This window comes from Chelonia mydas, chromosome 3, assembly GCF_015237465.2.
Source record: "Chelonia mydas isolate rCheMyd1 chromosome 3, rCheMyd1.pri.v2, whole genome shotgun sequence".
NCBI classification, from domain to species: domain Eukaryota; kingdom Metazoa; phylum Chordata; order Testudines; family Cheloniidae; genus Chelonia; species Chelonia mydas.
Window position 1 is genome coordinate 36823640 of NC_057851.1, and position 18364 is coordinate 36842003.

The 18364-nt window shown below is 42.2% G+C and overlaps 1 protein-coding gene and 1 long non-coding RNA gene across 5 annotated transcripts; both read right to left on the minus strand.

Annotated features, from left to right (window-relative positions):
* Nucleotides 1-4024: 4024 nt before the first annotated feature.
* LOC122465326 lies at nucleotides 4025-6633 on the minus strand. Of its 4 annotated transcripts, none has more exons than XM_043544347.1 (5): nucleotides 5482-6633; nucleotides 5252-5398; nucleotides 5047-5160; nucleotides 4892-4951; nucleotides 4025-4796 (listed from the first exon to the last, which is right to left on the minus strand). In XM_043544347.1, the coding sequence occupies exons 1-5, from the start codon at nucleotides 5740-5742 to the stop codon at nucleotides 4221-4223; spliced, it is 1158 nt and encodes a 385-aa protein (XP_043400282.1). In that variant the 5' UTR covers nucleotides 5743-6633; the 3' UTR covers nucleotides 4025-4220. The 4 variants fall into 4 exon arrangements, with proteins under 4 accessions (XP_043400282.1, XP_043400283.1, XP_043400284.1 ...); XM_043544350.1 differs by having other exon boundaries at nucleotides 4655-4796; nucleotides 4882-4951; XM_043544348.1 differs by lacking the exon at nucleotides 5047-5160.
* A 6256-nt stretch (nucleotides 6634-12889) lies between these two features.
* On the minus strand, nucleotides 12890-18247 carry LOC122465327. The gene is made up of 3 exons (XR_006290075.1): nucleotides 17526-18247; nucleotides 14198-14381; nucleotides 12890-13648 (listed from the first exon to the last, which is right to left on the minus strand). It is a non-coding gene; the product is annotated as an uncharacterized LOC122465327 (long non-coding RNA).
* Between the last annotated feature and the right edge of the window lie 117 nt (nucleotides 18248-18364).

Sequence of the window (18364 nt, forward strand, 5' to 3'; positions counted from 1 at the left end):
GTTTCTCGTATGATTCACTTCGAGCACATTATCAAAAACCCCATACACTATCATATTAACCATAAAGGGCAGCACCGTTGCAAACCAAATCTCCACTCTCAGGTTTCCAGTTTTAATCAAAGAATAATGATCGGTGCACTCCTGGTCCGGGGTCAGATCGAAGGCGTACAGCGTATAGCCCTCGGGAAATTCACCACTGTCAATCAAGAGCGATCAGTCTTTTGCATATTTCCCAGTCATCTTCACAAGCTGCATGTACTCCCTCACACAGTTTCATTCTCAAAATCGGGTTGTAGGGGTTTTGCCGGCACCTGTTCGCCATCCACATACGAGGCCACAAAATTAATGTTATAATGTTTAAAGTTAAAAGGGTTTTTAATGTAGCTGCTGCTGAAGGCTTCGTTATCTATAAAACCGATTATGAGCTGTTGGGTAACTGTCCTAAAAAGAGGTTTTCCTGGTTACTGACAAGACTGCCGGCCAGAATACTAAACGCCTTTATGCCCACCCTGTCTACCGGGTACTTAGCACTGGTGGTCATTAGAGCTTCAGCGTGCTCCAAATGGACCCCCAGGGTCACTTTCACCCTTTTTACAAACAGGGACACTGAAATAATGTGAGGTTTCAGAGTAGCAGCCGAGTTAGTCTGTATCCGCAAAAAAAACAAGAGTACTTGTGGCACCTTAGAGACTAACAAATTTATTAGAGCATAAGCTTTTGTAGGCTACAGCCCACTATATCGGATGCATTGAATGGAACATATAGTAAGAAGATATATATATATACATACAGAGAAGGTGAAATTTGCCATACAAACTGTAAGAGGCTAATTAATTAAGATGAGCTATTATTAGCAGGAGAAAAAAAACTTTTGTAGTGATAATCAAGATGGCCCATTTAGACAGTTGACAAGAAGGTGTGAGGATACTTAACATGCGCAAACAGATTCAATATGTGTAATGATTATTCAATATAATAATAATAATGTGTAATAATTATTCAGTATGTGTAATAATGTGAATTTTATAATTCTGGTTGGCATTCCCGCTCATGAGGCAAAAACCATCTTTGCTGCGCGTCAGTTTAATTTTCAAGTCCACACCGTTCAGCAATAGTTTTTCTTGAAAAAACAAATCGCTGTGTAGAGGCCCCAACAAATTCAGCTTCCTGCTGCCAGCCGTTAGTCTGGCCCTATGTATAAACCCCTCATTAGTCGCACCGACCAAAAGGGTGCTTTCATGGGTCCCCGCCATGTCTTTATGAAAACCTCCTGTCGAAAACTGCGTTGCAAGGGTGTCATGGCTGTAGTTCAGAATCAGCTCTATCAAGGCTCCGTAAGGGTAACAATTGTTGCTCTGGCTGATAAGCCGGTCGCCTAGAGTGACATCCAGCTGATTAAAAAGGGTGGCTATGGAATAGTTTGTTAGGGCAACCCTGGCGTCGTCATCAATGTCTGACCCATCTTCTTTTACCACCTTACAGCACACATACAGCAATGTGTTGTTAAGATCTAAGTAATGATCCCCGTGTCCCGAAATAAAAAATTCTAGAGGGGCATTCACCGTTAAAGCAGCCAAAGGCGGCACCTCTACATAAAAGCTATTCTCAATACTGGTTTGTATGGGGGCTATTTGAAATAAATCCAGTTCCGAATTGGTGCATTCGTCAGAGCCACAATGAATAAAAGCCATTTTAAAATATATCCCTTTTACCACGGGCGATACATCATTTCCTCTTCTTAGGGCACCTTTTAGTTTTATGACTGAGGAGTCTTCTGACAGCTTTTTTTTTAAGGGGCCTAGGAGGCCCTTTAAACGGCTGGCACGATGCTGCTCTCTTTCTCCTCATCATGACTAAACCAGAACCTTCCTGTGGCTTGTGCGCTCCTATTTTGTTTATAATGGTGCTAGACACGTGGTTCACTACTTCTCTGGTTATATTTTTTGTGGCTGTTTTCATGTGGGGTTTATTAATTTCAAAACCGCTTCTCAAAAGCAGCATGGCTTTTCTAAAAAGACTGCAAAATATCCCTCCTAAACCAGCCCTGTACGTGACGGGTAATCCTTGAAATCCCGGTAAGGAATAACCAGCCTGGGCCTTGTAGTAGTTCCTACACTAAATGAGATCCCCGTATTTTTTCATAGTCACCATTCTTTCATTTTCTTGGGGCACAAATGTAGTTAAACAATCACCTTCCCAAAACTAAATGAAACGTGTTTATTTTGATCCGTCTTTATTTCAATAGTAATGGTACCGATATGCTGTTTACTCACGGGGACGTAATGCAGTTTGTCATACGTGATGGTAATAAATTTGTTGTTGCTACCGCGGATGGGAATGCAGCGCTACCGCGGATGGGGATGCAGCGCAACAGCGGCACGTAGTAGTCCCCCACTAACTGATGTTCCACTATGTCCGTGTACACATATAAAGAGTTAAACCCTCCCATAATGTCTAAGGGGTATGGTGCTACCCTACATGGATAATCCAGAATCGTTCCCAATATTGCTGCCAATTCTCCCAGTGTGGAAAAAAAGTAATTTTCATCGTTTGGTTTTAACCGAACCCTTCTAGTCACCGAGTTGTAAATTAAGTTGACCTTCAGTTTTTCGGTATCTTTGTCGATATGCTTAATGTTCTCTATTAAATGATGAATGCTTGAATAATAGCTGGCGTCTATGTTGTAGGACTGAATTTCTTTTTTCAATGCTAATATAAATGGTGCGTCGTAAAAGAGTGTGTTTCACGAGTGACAATAATGAATTTCCGATAAAGCAACATCCCAATAACCTATCAAATTTAAAGGCTTGGCTAGTTGTATTGTAAAATTGGAACTAGTATTTTGAGGAAAAGCCCCCGCAGAGGCGTTGCTTGGTAAGGTAAGGTAAAGTCTCCGTTCAGTCATTTCCCCCCTACTTTATTAGAGGTCTTGCACTTGAGACGCTTTAACACAACTGTTAAATATTTTAGGCCATCCTTTCCGTTTCACAAAAAAATTCTCGTTCCTTCCCCAACCTTTTTTCGCTAAAAACTTTCCTACCCTGTAAATGCGGTCCTGGTTAGGGTTTACTTTTTGTAATTCTTCGGGGTAAAATGAACCTGCGACTTCCTCCTCTCCGTAATCTTATAATGCGTACACAAGCCTCTGTCCTCGTAATAAAACCCCTGACACAATTTCATGAAACATATTTCATCAGTAAAGGTTTGCTGATATCCTTTTTCAAAAGTACCCTTCGTTTTAGATACCCTTATGTGATCCCCTTTCTTAAAAATCACATGTGGCGCTTTTATTTAAAACCCGTAGCCGGTTTTCCACACGCTCAGTGCGTTAGAGTGTGTCACGTCGATCGGGCATCCTCTAATAGTTCTGTGATAACTTCTGTTGTAACCATCTATGAAGGCCTGCAGCACATCGATGTAGCAAAAATAAAATATACCTCCACATCTTTGATTTTAAAGTTCTGTTAAACTTTTCCATGACCCTTGCCTTGACTTCATTATTGGTTACAAAACGGTGTATCCCATGTTGCTTAAACAAAGTTTTTAAAGCTTTGTTTAAAAACTCTTTTCCTCGGTCTGTTTATAATTTTTGAGGCAAAAATGTGTAAAAATAGCTTTAAACGCCTTTGCCACTTCTTCCCCGGTCTTATTCTTTAGGGTTACCGCCCAAGCGTATTTAGACAAAATATCTATCACTGTTAAAATATATTTATGACCATCGTTGTGATTAGAACAGGAGGCCATGTCAACCAAATACGCCCGCCATTATGCGTCCACATCAGACACAACCGTTTTTTCTTTTAAATGTAAGCATTGCCAATTTATGTAAAGCGTAAGCCTCTTTATCCGCAAGCCACGCGGCAACCTGCTTTGTCTTTTAGCAGTGTCTTTTAGCGGCCTGAAATAAGGGTGTTACACCCCCCAAACTTCCAACTTTTCCGGGAGAGTAATACATTTTCTTTAGCAACCTCGCCATGTCTAACCCATCTTACTTTAAAACACATGTATACACAAGATCCAGTTTTTGCTTTTGTTTTTATTTAATACAGAAGAGGCTATACACATTTTACTTTAAAAAAAAAGACAAGCTTTTAATGCAGCAGCAAAGTAATATACGGTACGACTATACACATTTATTTAATGCATAAGGAAAGTAATATAGAAAATGGTTATACAAACTTTTTTTTAATTTTACAATACATCTTAATCACTATTTTTTTTTAACCTTTAGGGTGAGGAGCTGGCATGTAAAAAGTTTTACAATCCATTTTACGAATCCTGCTACACACTGATCGGCCAATTTTGGCTGCCACCTCGTTTGACAGGTCTACCAGCAAGACCACCGGGTCAGATGTCTCTGCAACCTCCCTGATCATTTTAACAACTTCAGTTACAGTTTCAGTGGTCATGTTAAGCTTTTTCAGTTCGTAGCCTTCAGCTATAATTACATTTAGAAGCTGGGTCACATTCAGTTTGGAAGAAATATGTCTAATCTGGTGAAATACTTCTGAGCGACCCCAAAAGATACAAGGGTGACTAAATGAGTTGGGCTCGCCTACCACGCAGGCTGCACAGTTTTCCAGAAGTTGTTTTTGCAAGCAGTGGTAAATGGTTTTTACTACAACGGCCCTAATAATATCGGCCATAACATCATCTTCGCAGCTCTGCTGGTCACCCTCCTTACTTTTTACAGACTTTTTTTTACAATCTTGCTTCATGCAAAAACAACAGGTGCATATCATGGTTATTCTTCTCAAGGGCCACCTCTCTTTATCCTCTTCATCCTCTGAAGATGTCTGTCAAAAACAGAGAAAAACGTGTATTAAATTCTTTGTTGCAATCTTTTAAAAATAAAAAAAGACCTACAGTTTATTGTGCTACCTCAATCTACCCTCGTCTGATTCTGAATCATCATCCCCGGCAGACGCATCGTCGGACCCATGGCACCTTCCTGTTATTAAACACAAACATATAGCTGTGTTTAACGCCCCCTTACATATATGCTTATATTTATATTTCTTTCAAGATTCTCTAAGTAGCTTTTACCTCATCATGTTCTTTTGGGTCTACATTTGACAACCACTCGCTGCACCCCCAGGCTGTGTCGTTTGTTTCTGAATCACCACAGGCGGGGGCTCCGTCGGTCATCGTTTCAGCAATCTATTATTAAGCACAACCATATAGTGGCGCTTAACTGGTGGCTTACATAGATATATTTTATTTTCTTTCAAATAATTTAAGCTGTTTTTACCTCATCATGCACTTCTGTTGCTTTGCCAGTAACAACGTCGCCGTCTTTCCATGATTTGGGGTTTATCGGTTGGTTTTCGACATCACTATCCTCCAACGGTCCCTCAGTTGCCATGTCCTCGTATACAGGTTCTTCTTCCATTCCTACCTATAAAAAATAAAAATATTTAACCATCAATATTTATAAAATATTTGTAATTTTTCATTAATTTGTTATAAAAAAGGTCTTACCTCTGCCTTCGAGTCGGCTTCCTCCAAAGCCGACAACAAATTTTTTCGCACTTTATCCTTTTTTTCTTTTACAAATGGTTGTGGCTCCATAAAGTCTTCCTGTTTCTTAGGTTCAATTTCAGGATGAAATACGGGGTTCAGTAATGGTCCCGCCTCATTAGCAAAATAAGCGTAAAAGGGTCTTCTCTTCTGAACACGAACTGGTGCACCCAGGGGCAATTCTGGCTTCTTGGCTTCTGTAGGTGTCTTGTACATGGACATGTCTTTGTGTCTAGGCTCCCAGTTTTAAAGCCCTGCTCCCAAAATATGTGGCTTTATACACATGGCCAAATGCTCATTGGTTAGAGTTTTTCAAATAACCCGCCCCGCACTAGTCCATTTCTAAAAGGCTCTGGTTTAAAATTTTGGGACTACAGAATAGGTTCAACAAGTGCATTCTGTGACCTAGCTGTAAAATAGCTACAGATTGATCCACTGAAAGGAGGGACTAGCTCCCCAGGAGCACCACCCAGAACAGCTATCATTTCACTACCACCAGTCGCTGGGGTAGGATGTTTCACTCTGCATGTGTTCAGTAACACAGACTCTCTTACTGCTTTATTTTTTTCTCTCTTTACAATCCTCTCTCCTTTCTCTACCTCCCCAAATAACCTTTCTTTCCTTTTTTTCCTCTAAACCTTACCCAGACTTTCTTTTATCATCTTAAACTCTCTCACTCTAGTCTTTCGACCTTTTTCTCTAAATGTATCCAAGCACAAACACACACAATACTCCCCCATTCAAATACAAGAACATTTTTTTTTCAAAATGGCCAATGGCGCCAAACTTCGGCACCAACGGAAACAGGGTTGGAGGGCGGAAAATAAGTCCCAAAGGGGGCGTGGAAACCTGTCAAAAATGCATGGTGATGAATGCTATCGAGCCATATACTACTCCTGTGTGTGTGCTAGAGAAGGCTTGAGGACCTGGCACAGCAAGGAGAGAGTGAGAAAGCCCAGGCTGATGGAATGGGTGGGCTCAATGGGACCCCAGTATAACAGTAGCATCCTGGATGGGGGGGGTCCAACATCACAGTGGCGGAGCAAGCAGGGTAATGTGCACAGCTTGATGCTCTGAGACCCTGGTGGTGATTTTAAGTGAATTTTAAGAGTGTTGGCTAGAGAAAAAAGTGGTTACTGGTTTATTTTCTGTTTGCTTATTTCGGGCAAGGGAAGTAGGGACAAAAAAAGTAAGACAATAAGTGAAGCTACCAAAAAGTTGGAGCTCCACAGGTTGCAAGAAGAAGAAAACAAAAAGATGCATAAGAGACAGATGGAATTAAAACAGATGGAAATTGATAAGAAAAAAGCAACCCCCCAGAGAGCCATGGAACTGGGACAGCTAGAGGCTGACAAAGAAATGGAGGCAGAACAGGCCAGGCATAGAGCTGCTCTGGAACTGACGGATAGGTTGAGGAAGCCCAGGCTGGTGGAACGGGCAGGCTCAGTGGGACTCCAGTATATCAGGTGGCACCCCAGATGGAGGGGTGCAAACTGTCACAGCAAGGAAAAGAGAAGAAACAAAAGTTAAAGAATTAATTAGTCTAAGAAATCTTAAGAGCAACTATGTTGACACAAACTGTCCAGATCATTAGTTTCCAAAACAAATTAAACAAAGGAAAGAAGGAACAGGAAAAAATTATTCAAGAAATGAGGGAATGGAAACAAAAGGCAACAAATAGGCAGGTCACAGTGAGAGCTGTTCTCTTAGATGCAGGAGAAAAAGGGGAAGAGACTCATGAGGCACGTAAAAAACAAACATTAAAAGAGGAATTAAGAGTGAATAGAGGGGTAAAAGCAGCAATAAAGTCTGGTAGTAACCAGTGGATCAGCGACGAAACAGAATCAGATGAAGAGGGTTTTGATTCTCCCTCTTACAACAATTCAGAAGAGTTTCCCTCAGGACCTTATGGTCCACTAAGCAAAGAACTGAAAGAATTACAAAAGCCGCCTTCTATGGCCCCAATAGTTACAACTATTGTTACTAAAACTACTGCACATGGCAATGAGGCAGGATGAGAAGAGCAAACAGAGGAAAGATCCTATACCCCAGAACAAAGTAAGGCCTTACGGAAATCCATGGGTTTTCTAAATAAGAATACCATAGTCAGGTACTTAGCCAAAGCATTAGGGATGCATGGGTTAACAGGAAGAAACTTCTGAGCTTCGATAAAAGAATGTATTAGCTCAGAAGACTTTGCTGAACTTCCTTGCAAAATCCAGGGTAGAGAACAAAGAGATAGAAATGTAATAGAGGAAGAAATACTGAAATTCTTCTCCCTAATGAAGACCCAGTTGTGTGGTTCCATAAGGAAAGACAACAACCAGGGGAAAGGCCAGAACAAACATTCTGGGCTAACCCCATTATGATGCCATACAATTCAAAAGAGCCTTGTTGCTCGGACTCAATCAGATTTTGAGACTGGTTATGGTCTCTGACCACCCTGAACTTACCTCATTACATGAAATTGAAAAGGCAAAAAGGTTATATAAAATACAAAGTGAAACTTTCCCATCCCCAAAGAAAAACACAGAGTATCTGTAGTAACATTATCCAATAATGGCCTACAGGGAAAAGGAGATAAAAGAATGGGACAGCATAACTTAAGCAGAGGAGAACAAAGAATAGAGTAAAAGAAAAGTAAAAAGCTTGTTGCTCATGAGAAAAAGAAAACTTTTGATTTAGGTAGAAATTGGCTTTGGAAAAAAGTGTCACAATATGAGCCTAGGGATCAGATTAATGGGTTGCCCACTGAAGAACTTTTATGAAGACTGGCAAGTCATGAAGTCAAAAAATCACATCTACGGCTCCCCAACACTCCAAAGATCATGGAATCATAGAACTGGAAGGTCATCTAGTCCAGTCCCCTGCACTCAAAGCAGGACTAAGTATTATCTAAACCATCCCTGACAAGTGTTTGTCTAACCTGCTCTTAAATATCTCCAATGATGGAGACTCCACAACCTCCCTAGCAATTTATTCCAGCGCTCATCCTTTGTAATTTGACCTAGTTTCTACTTTTTGTAGGACTCTTTTTTGATTTTTAGATCATTGAAGATCTCCTGGTTAAGCTAGGGTGATCTTTTGCCATACTTCCTATCTTACCTACATAGTGGGATAGTTTGCTCTTATGCCCTTAATAATGTCTCTTTGAAAAACTGCCACTGTCATCAACTGTTTTTCTCCAGACTTGCTTCCCATGGGATCTTACCCACCAATTCCCTGTGTTTGCTAAAGTCTCTGTTCTTGAAATCCATTGTCTTTATTTTGCTGTTCTCCCTCCTACCATTTCTTAGAATCATTAACTCTTCCATTTCATGATCACTTTCACCCAAGCTGCCTTCCACTTTCAAATTCTCAACCAGTTCCTCCCTATTTGTCAAAATCAAATCTAGAACAGCCTTTTCCCCTAGTAGCTTTCTCCATCTTCTGAAATAAAAATTGTCTCCAATACATCCCAAGAACTTGTTGGATAATCTGTGCCTGGCTGTGCTCTGTCTGAGTAGTTGAAGTCCCCCTCACCACCAAGTCTTGTGATTTGGATGATCGTGTTAATTGTTTTAAAAAAGCCTCATCCACCTCTTCTTCCTGATCAGGTGGTCTGTATTAGACCCCTACCATGATATCACCCTGGGTTTTTACCCCTTTCAGCCTTACCCAGAGACTTTCATCTAGTCTGTCTCCTATTTCCATCTCACCTCAGTCCAAGTGTATACATTTTTAATATATAGGGCAACACCTCCTCCCTTTTTTCCCTGCCTGTCCTTCCTGAGCAAGCTGTACCTTTCTATACCAATATTCCAGTCATGCGTATGAACCCACCAAGTAACCTAACAGCCAGGCATTCACTTCCAGGATGCATCTGTCTCTGCCTGGGTCCCCACCCTTGACCAGAACTATAGAAGAGAACACCATCTATGCTGAGAGAATGGCTGAGAGAATGTCACCCCATTGAAAGAGCAACCAATCAGAGGCTGAGAAAACTTTATATCACTCAGAGATGACCAATCAGAGACAAGCTGGGTAGGCTGAAATTGTACATAAGGTGACAGGCAAGTAGGCTGAACTTGTAGTGGTTCGAGACCTTCAAGAAGAACAGAAACTGCAAGACTCCTACTTTGGAAGAAAAGGGTTCCTAGTCAGCTTTGGGTGCAGTCTTGTGAGGCTTTGGGAGGGGGTTGTTTTGGGGTTCCAGAAAGACACTGCCTGCAAGAAGCCTCAGGAAGCAGCAGCCGCAGCAGCAGCAAGAGAACCCTGAGGTTGTCCTGGCGACAGCTGCTGTAACAACCAAGCCAACGGCCTCCACCAGCATCAGCTCTATAACTGATGCTGGAGGACTAGTCGCTCCCTGAGCTGCCTGCCAGAGTAAGCTTTAGTATCGTGTCTCACCTGAGAGGAACAGCACTGAGACAGAGCTGAAGGACCTTGAAGATTCAAGAGATACTGAAGAATAATAGAAGTGTAATTTTTCATCTATTGTTAAGGAATGTGGGTTTTGCTTGTAAATAAAGTTGGATGCCAGTGGTCTGAGTGAGATCTTCCCTACTAATTTGGTAGCCACTTGGCCAGCGCCTACAGAATGTTTAAATGTCAAATGGTAAATGTTTATTGTTAGTGTTAGATGTTAAATGTGACTGATAGTGTTAAGTGAATGATTACCTTGTGACAGATTATACAGTCTGTGTCAGTTATTTGATGCACTGTTTTATTTTTAAACTGTAATTCTTGCTTTACTAATTTCCTATTGTTTTTATGTAACTACCTAATCCCCTTAATAAATGATTATTTTCGTTTTTAAAGAATTTCTGTTTGTGTGTGTCAATCCTTGAGCAGAAGGTGGTATCTGTGTCCTTTCAGGGGTCAGCAAGACTAGGTTGCTCTGGGGAGCACTCTGCGGGTCAGAGACAAGCCCCTTGGGAAAACCCTAGCAATTCCTTTAGAGCGGACCACAACCTTGTTTACCCTTTGTCAGACAAATTTGTGGGTAATTTAATTGGCATCTAAAATCTTTAAGGTAACAGTTGGGGTATTCTGAGTCCCCATAACTTCCCCTTACCAGGACCAACAGGGTGTAGTTGAATAGCCAAATAAGGAAAAGGCATAATATGGGGTAAAGGGTTAAATCTGGATAATGGCAGTGTACTTTGGTGATAACAGACCAATGGATGCAATTATTGAAATCCATTGCTGAAATGCATACACAGATGGGAATAGCACTTAAAGCAAATGCTCAACAAATGGATAAGAAGATGGGACCAATCTTGCACCCTCAGGAACAGCAGATACGGGACAAGGTCATATACAGGCAATTTAAAGAAAAAGATCATGTGCTTAGCCCTATATGGGAAGGACCAATAAGAATAGTAAATAAAGCAAGTCCCACAGTGTATCAGTTAGATATTTGACAAGGGGAAAAGAAAGCTTCTAAATGGTTCCATTCATCACAATTAAAAAAAGTGGAAGGGAGACCAAAAATAGTTACAATAATATCTCTCTTGTTATAGAGACAGGCAAAAGATAAGTTAGGAAAAATGCAGAGCGAAGGAGTATGGAACGAGATGTGGGATGAGGAAGATTGGTATCCACCTTCCATTCCCTCTACCTGGATAGAATGAGATTTAGAGGAGTTCCTGGAAAGTTTACCTGGTCTGTGACCAGCGGTTCTGCCTCAGTTGCCTGAAATGCCTTACAATTCAAACTGGGAATTTGCAGAAAAACCTCGGAAAGGGGTTTAAAATTGGAAAAATTATAAACTGCTTAACTGAACATAAAATGGGTGGTGATAATATCAGGATCCTTTGTCATGCTTAGAATAATAATTAGTTTTAGAAATAAATCTTTAATTAAATAAAAATTAAGAATAGTTTAAATTAGAAAATACAATGATGGCAGCTATAGGGGTTATGTAATGGGAAATCCCATGGGAATGTATGGGAGCCCATAGAAATGAATAGGGATGATGCAATCAAGGCAAGGTATTGTATCCCATAGAAATACACTGTAGCACATAGAAACAAATGGGACTTCCAGACAGGAAGTAGCTAGGGGTCATCTAAAGGTCAGCTGAAAAACCCCAGAGGAATACATTCAGCCCATAGAAGTCTGTGCATGTGACTAATTAGCATACGCTAATTACTAATAACATATCCTAATATCTGGAAGCTGATTGGCTGAACTTGAGTATCACGTCAGTACATGTGGCATAAATTAGCATATGCAAATTACTGGAAGCTCACTGGCTAAATTAGTATAATAAATTAATAGCTAATGAGCTGAAATTATATAGAAAGGTGTCAAGGTTCCTTCCCCACTCTGAACTCTAGGGTACAGATGTGGGGACCTGCATGAAAAGCTCCTAAGCTTACTTTTACCAGCTTAGGTTAAAACTTCCCCAAGGTACAAACTATTTTACCCTTTGCCCTTGGACTTCCACTGCCACCACCAAACTTTATCTGGGTTCCTGAAAAAACGTAGTTTGGAAACGTCTTTCCCCCCAAAAATCCTCCCAACCCTTGCACCCCACTTCCTGGGGAAGGTTTGGTAAAAATCCTCACCAATTTGCATAGGTGAACACAGACCCAAACCCTTGGATCTTAAAACAATGAAAAAGCATTCAGTTTCCTTACAAGAAGACTTTTAATAGAAGTAAAAAAGAATCACCTCTGTAAAAGCAGGATGGTGAATACCTTACAGGGTAATTAGATTCAAAACACAGAGAATCCATCTAGGCAAAACCTTAAGTTACAAAAAAGACACACAGACAGAAATATTCATTCTATTCAGCACAGCTATTTTCTCAGCCATTTAAAGAAATCATAATCTAGCACATACCTAGCTAGATTACTTACTAAGTTCTAAGACTCCATTCCTGTTCTGTCCCTGGCAAAAGCATCACACAGACAGACACAGACCCTTTGTTTTTCTCCCTCCTCCCAGCTTTTGAAAGTATCTTGTCTCCTCATTGGTCATTTCGGTCAGGTGCCAGTGAGGTTACCTTTAGCTTCTTAACCCTTTACAGGTGAGAGAATCTTTCCTCTCGCCAGGAGGGATTTTAAAGGGGTTTACCCTTCCCTTTATATTTATGACAAAAGGTGACAACCAGCAGGCTAAAATCTTGTAGGGGACAGGGACCTGAAGGAGAACAGAACGCTGCAGGACACATGGAAGGAAGAAGACACTCACAGAGTTGCGGCAACCATGCCAGCAGAACCATGGGTAAGAAAGCTAACTATTGCCTTGCAGAAGCAGAGTAGCTAGCTACCTACGATCATGAGCATCGACAGCACTCACTCACAGCATTGACAATGCTCACTAGCCGCCATCACTCTCAAGGCAGATATTACGGCAGCAACATTACAAGCCACAACCAACGGCTTTTATAAGTAGTTAATGGCCCTTCTACCCTAGTTTCTATAGCAGCTTCACAGCACATGCTCACGAGCATTGTTCTCAAGCAGCTCTTACAGAAGCAGCAGCAGTCCACATAAGGTTCTGAGATTGCCCTGACAACGGCCATTTCTGCCACTCCACCAACAGGAGGCCACCACAGCAGCTACCAATCGGGCTTCCATATCTGCCATCTGAGGAGAAACTTCACCTCAGCAGGAGCAAGCGGCCACCCAACGCAGCCACTATCATCTGTGATTCACCCCCTATGAACGGCGATCTCTAGCTACTGACATAGCTGAAGGACCCTTGTAAGACAACTCAGAGGGACTTTTAAGAAGGCTTCTGTAAGTCTTTTATCTTAGCATCCCAGAGTGTATGGGTGCCGAGTGTAAATGAAGTTGGATGTTTGTGGTCTGAGTGAGATCTTCCCCCTACCCATCTAATAATTGCCTGATCAGCACTTGTTGGATGCTTAGTATTAAGTATTTAGTATTAAATGTTTAACTGATATATTTTCACGTTTAGTTGTTCTATTGTTATAAGGCATAGAGCAGTGGTGGGCAACCTGCGGCCCGCAGGGTGCACGGTGCCCATCAGGGTAATCTGACTGCGGGCCACGAGACATTTTGCTGACATTCCTGGCCAATGGGAGCTGTGGAAAGCGTCAGGCTACAGGGAAAGGAAGCGGACGTGCTCTGTCTTTACTAATATGTTCCAGTGTCCAACAGTTTGAAAACATCTAAGGTCAGAAATAAAATATATCAGATAAATACCTTTAATCAAAAAAATGACAACCCAAAAGAGAAAGCTAGAAGACGAAGATCGAGAATTTCAAAATGATTGGACTGAGTCTTACGCTTGTATAGCGAGTTCAGCTGGACTCCCACTGTGCCTCATTTGCAACAAGAAATTATCCAACAATAAGAAATCAAACCTAGAAAGACATTTTGAAAAGAAAGATTGGACGTTTGCTATCCAGCTGGAGATGTGAGGAAAAAAGCAGTAGAGGAGCTCCGATGCAAAGCAGAGTAAACAAGATGTACGTTTGCTAAATGGATGAAGGCGGCAAGCAGAACCACTACTGCTAATTTCGTGGCATCTCAAGAAATCGTCAGAAGAGGGAAGCCATTCAGAGATGGAGAATATGTGAAAGAATGTTTCATTAAAACACCTGAGCACCTCTTTGGTGATTTTAAAAACAAAGATGAAATAGTTAAGAAAATCAGAGAAATGCCATTATCTGCGAAGACTGTAAAGGACAGAACTATTAAGATGGCAACAGACGTACCCAGCCAACAGGTTAGTGACATTTGATCAGCACCAGGTTTTTCTATTCCCTGCGATGAGACATGCGATGTGGATGACATCACTCAGGTTGCCTTACTCGGCAGATACGTTAAAGATCAAGGTCCTCAAGAAGACTCAAAGGACAAACTCGGAGCAAAGATATTGCATCTGCTGTCACTGAACATCTGAAACAAAAATATATTGACATAAACAGAATAATTTCTATTGCTACAGATGGAGCACGGTGCATGAAGATTTCATTTCTTTACTTAAAAAAAGTATGGAGCACGATGTAATTTCATTTCACTGCATAACCCACCAAGAGGCGCTGTGTGCACAAACTTTTCCAGAGGAAATCTTAAAAGTAATGGAAATGGTCATGCAGATCATTAACAAAATAATCATCGGCAGTTTTGTGAGTTTCTTTGAGAAGTTAACAGCCAATATTCTGATCTTCTCATGTATATCAAGGTAAGATGGCTTTCCAGAGGCACAGTCCTGGTGAGGTTTGTGTCATGTCTTGAGGAAATTAGGGTGTTCCTCCGAGAAAAGGGCCTTAAATATACAGCGCTAAAAGATCCTCAGTGGCTGCAGAAATTCAGTTTCATGGTGGATTTACCTTCTCTTTTAAACGTGTTGAATCGGAAGCTACATAGGGAAAAGGAAATACTGCAATTTCGCTTCTGAAAGAAGTTCTTTCATTTGAATGAAAGCTGTCTTTGTTCGCAAGGAACATTGAGACTGGCATGTTAGTGCATTTCCCAACACTGAAGCAATACAAACAAATGACTGTGACTTTGACATTAGGTTCCTTGCAGAAACAGTCATCAAAATGCAAGCTGCATTTTCTGACCGATTTCATGAGTTCAGAAGGGAAAAGGCCACTTTGTCATTTCTGTTGAAACCGCTTGAAGCTGACACTTCTGCATTAAATTTGTAGGAACAGATCGACTCAAGTAGCAGACATGCAAGACAAGGATTTATGGAATTCAAAATTGAAAGATCTTATCACTGAACTTGAAAATCTGGAAAGGCAGAAATCCACCCTAGGGCTACAACACAAGTGGTCTGAAATGGACGACCTTAAACGGCAAGACCAGATAGAATCATAGAATATCAGAGTTGGAAGGGACCACAGGAGGTCATCTAGTCCAACCCCATGCTCAAAGCAGGACCGATCCCAATTAAATCATCCCAGCCAGGGCTTTGTCAAGCCTGACCTTAAAAACTTCTAAGGAAGGAGATTCCACCACCTCCCTAGGTAACGCATTCCAGTGTTTCACCACCCTCCTAGTGAAAAAGTTTTTCCTAATATCCAACCTAAATGTTCAACGACTTCCATTGCACTTCAATGTTTGGAATTGTCTACCAGATCGTACAGTCATCTGAAGAAATACATATTTGGGCTTCTCTCAATCTTCGGTTCAATGTACTTCTGTGAACAAGTGTTTTCCAACATGAATTTCATCAAAAATAAACTGAGGAGCCAACTGCAAGATATTAGTTTTGAGTTCTGCTTGAAAATGAAAATTACAGAATATTCACCGAACATTGAGCAACTCTCTAAAGATGTCCAACAGCAGAAGTCACATTAAAAGTATTGGTGAGTAGTAATAACTTTAATATGTTCAATTATTATTAGTTGATAAATTCTAACTCTACAAGTAGCCTTGCATCTCATGTGGCTCTTGAAATATTTTGGTCAAAGACAAAAACAAAAAATGGCTCTTCTTTTTTGAAAGGTTGCTGACTCTTGACCCAGACAAGACAGAGGAATTATACAAGAGCTGTAAGTTTGATTTTCTATCAATTTTAAAGAATAACTTTGTGTGCATATGTCAATAAAGCTGGATGCCTGCTTTTAAGTGTGACTTACTCAACCCCATTCTGTGAGAGGCCGACCACTGCTCACAGAATGGTAACTGTTAATTCAGTTTTCTTTAATGCTATATTGTAGTGCTGTTTTATGCATATGCATGAGGGACTTGTATGGTACTTTGTAATAAGTCCAATTTTTTTTTATTAGAGGCCTTATGCATATGTATAAAAAGTTCAGTGTGTGCAAATATCACAACATTGTATTTGTCTTAGTCTGTAGTCTCTTGTACCAGTTAAAAGTATGATCTCAAAGAGTAATCCAATTGTGCCTTATTACCTCTTATACATTGTATTTTTTCCCTTTTCCTTTCTGCTTTAATTGAACATACTATAACCACCTAATTTTCTCTCAATAAATAAGACTTTGTTTTTGAAGATTTACTGCTTGCTTGTCTATTCTTGATTGGAGGGCTGTATCCGTGTTCTTTCAAGGGTCAGCAAGGTTAACTTGCTTCCCTGGCAATTCCTTTAGGGCGGGCTGGTTACCGGTTTAGGTAAATTGGAAATTAAGGTTGTAAATTAGAAATATTATTTTAGGTAGTGTACTTGGCTTAATATAATTGAATTAAAATCTTCTGGTAACAACTGTTCCATGAATTTTGCCTTTGACCACTATGTAACATCTGCTTAGATGGACCCTTGGTCTGATACAGTATGGCAATGCCTGTTTTCCTACAAAGTTTACACACGAACTCTGCACTGGCTACCACTAAGCCCTGGCCCGGCCTCTCTTCTCCACCTCTGCTCTCTCCCGCAGGAGCAGAAGCTTGGTGGTGCTGCGCACCCCAGGCTGTGTCCTGCTGCTCCACAGCAGCCAGCAGCCAAACTCCCGCCTCTTCCCTCAACGTGCAGCATACTCGTCCCTCCTCCTCTCACTCTCTCTCCCTGCCCCCGTTCAGCTGTGTACTGGGGAGAGAGAGGAGGAAGTGGAGAAGAGGCGGGGGCAGGGCCTTGGGAACGGGGGTGGAATCCCTTCTCCAGCCCCCTGCTGTGAACGGCTCAGAACAGGGGGCTGGGAGAACCCCCACAACTCCAGCCCACCTCCCCAGCCCTGACCCCTGCACCCCCCTCCCACACACCCAACCCTCTGCCCTGACTCCTGCACCCTCCAACCCCAGCCCTGACCCCTGCACCCCTCACACACCCTGCCCTGACTCCTGCACCCCCCTCACACACTCCAGCCCTCTGCCCTGACTCCTGCACCCCCCACGACCCCAGCCCTGACTCCTGCACCTCCACACATACCCAACCCCCCACACCCCATCTCCTGACTCCTGCACCCCCCACACATACCCCCCAAGCCCCATGCCCTGATTCCTGCACCCCCCCCACATCCCCACCCCCACCCTGAGCACCAAATGGGGAGCTCCTGCGCCCTCCTGCCCACATATTCACCTGCACCCCTTGCACTAAATGGAAGCTGCCCCAGGTAAGCGCTTCCTATTCCTTACATGGGCGTGTACTTGGCGCAGTTCACACCCGCCCCAGACACCTGTCCCTTTTGCGCATGAGGGAGACGCTGGTGCATGTATATCTGGCGTGCGTCAGATTGCAGCCCCTATTCTGGCTCCTTTTAGATATACTATTTTCCACTGCTCAATCCATTCACACATCGGGGCAGAGTTCCTCTGGGCAGCATCTGCTGGCTCCCTTGACACCTTAAAAGAGCGGTGGGTTTTCTGCTTGGTGTCCCCAACAGGTTCCCCTTGTTTAGCCCAGTGACCTCACTCCCATTCCTGTTATATCTTTAGCTGTCCCCCACAAACATTTGGAATCCCGGACCTATAGATCCTCCCCTTAAGCTGTGGGGAGATCCTTTAGCTTCTGCCCGCCCACTTCCTGGATCCCAACAGGACCACACTTCTAGGACTACAGAGTTGACATGGGGAGTGGGAGGCAGCTGCTATCAACTCCTGGCCAGGTTTACTTCGACTCAGGTCTGGGTGCACTACAGCATGGATGCCTAAAGCCCTAGATTCCACCACAGAACAGAAAATTTGTAACCTAGGATTAAAATGCAATGTAGACGCTCAAGTCCAGAGTTCCCTCACATGGGTCTGCTGACTGGGCTCCAAATAACCCTAGTGTTTTATACTGCAATGTAGACATAGCCAGAGGTACTGAATAACTGTAATGCTGACAGAAAGATATTTCTTCTGCTTCACCCTCTTCCCAGGCCCCGTTTAACATAGTCACCTATTTCCCACAACAGACACCCCTTCCCACCCATAGGCGTGCTACCCCGGGCTGTGGAAGGGAACTGAGCACCCCAGCAGGATAGGAGCGAAAC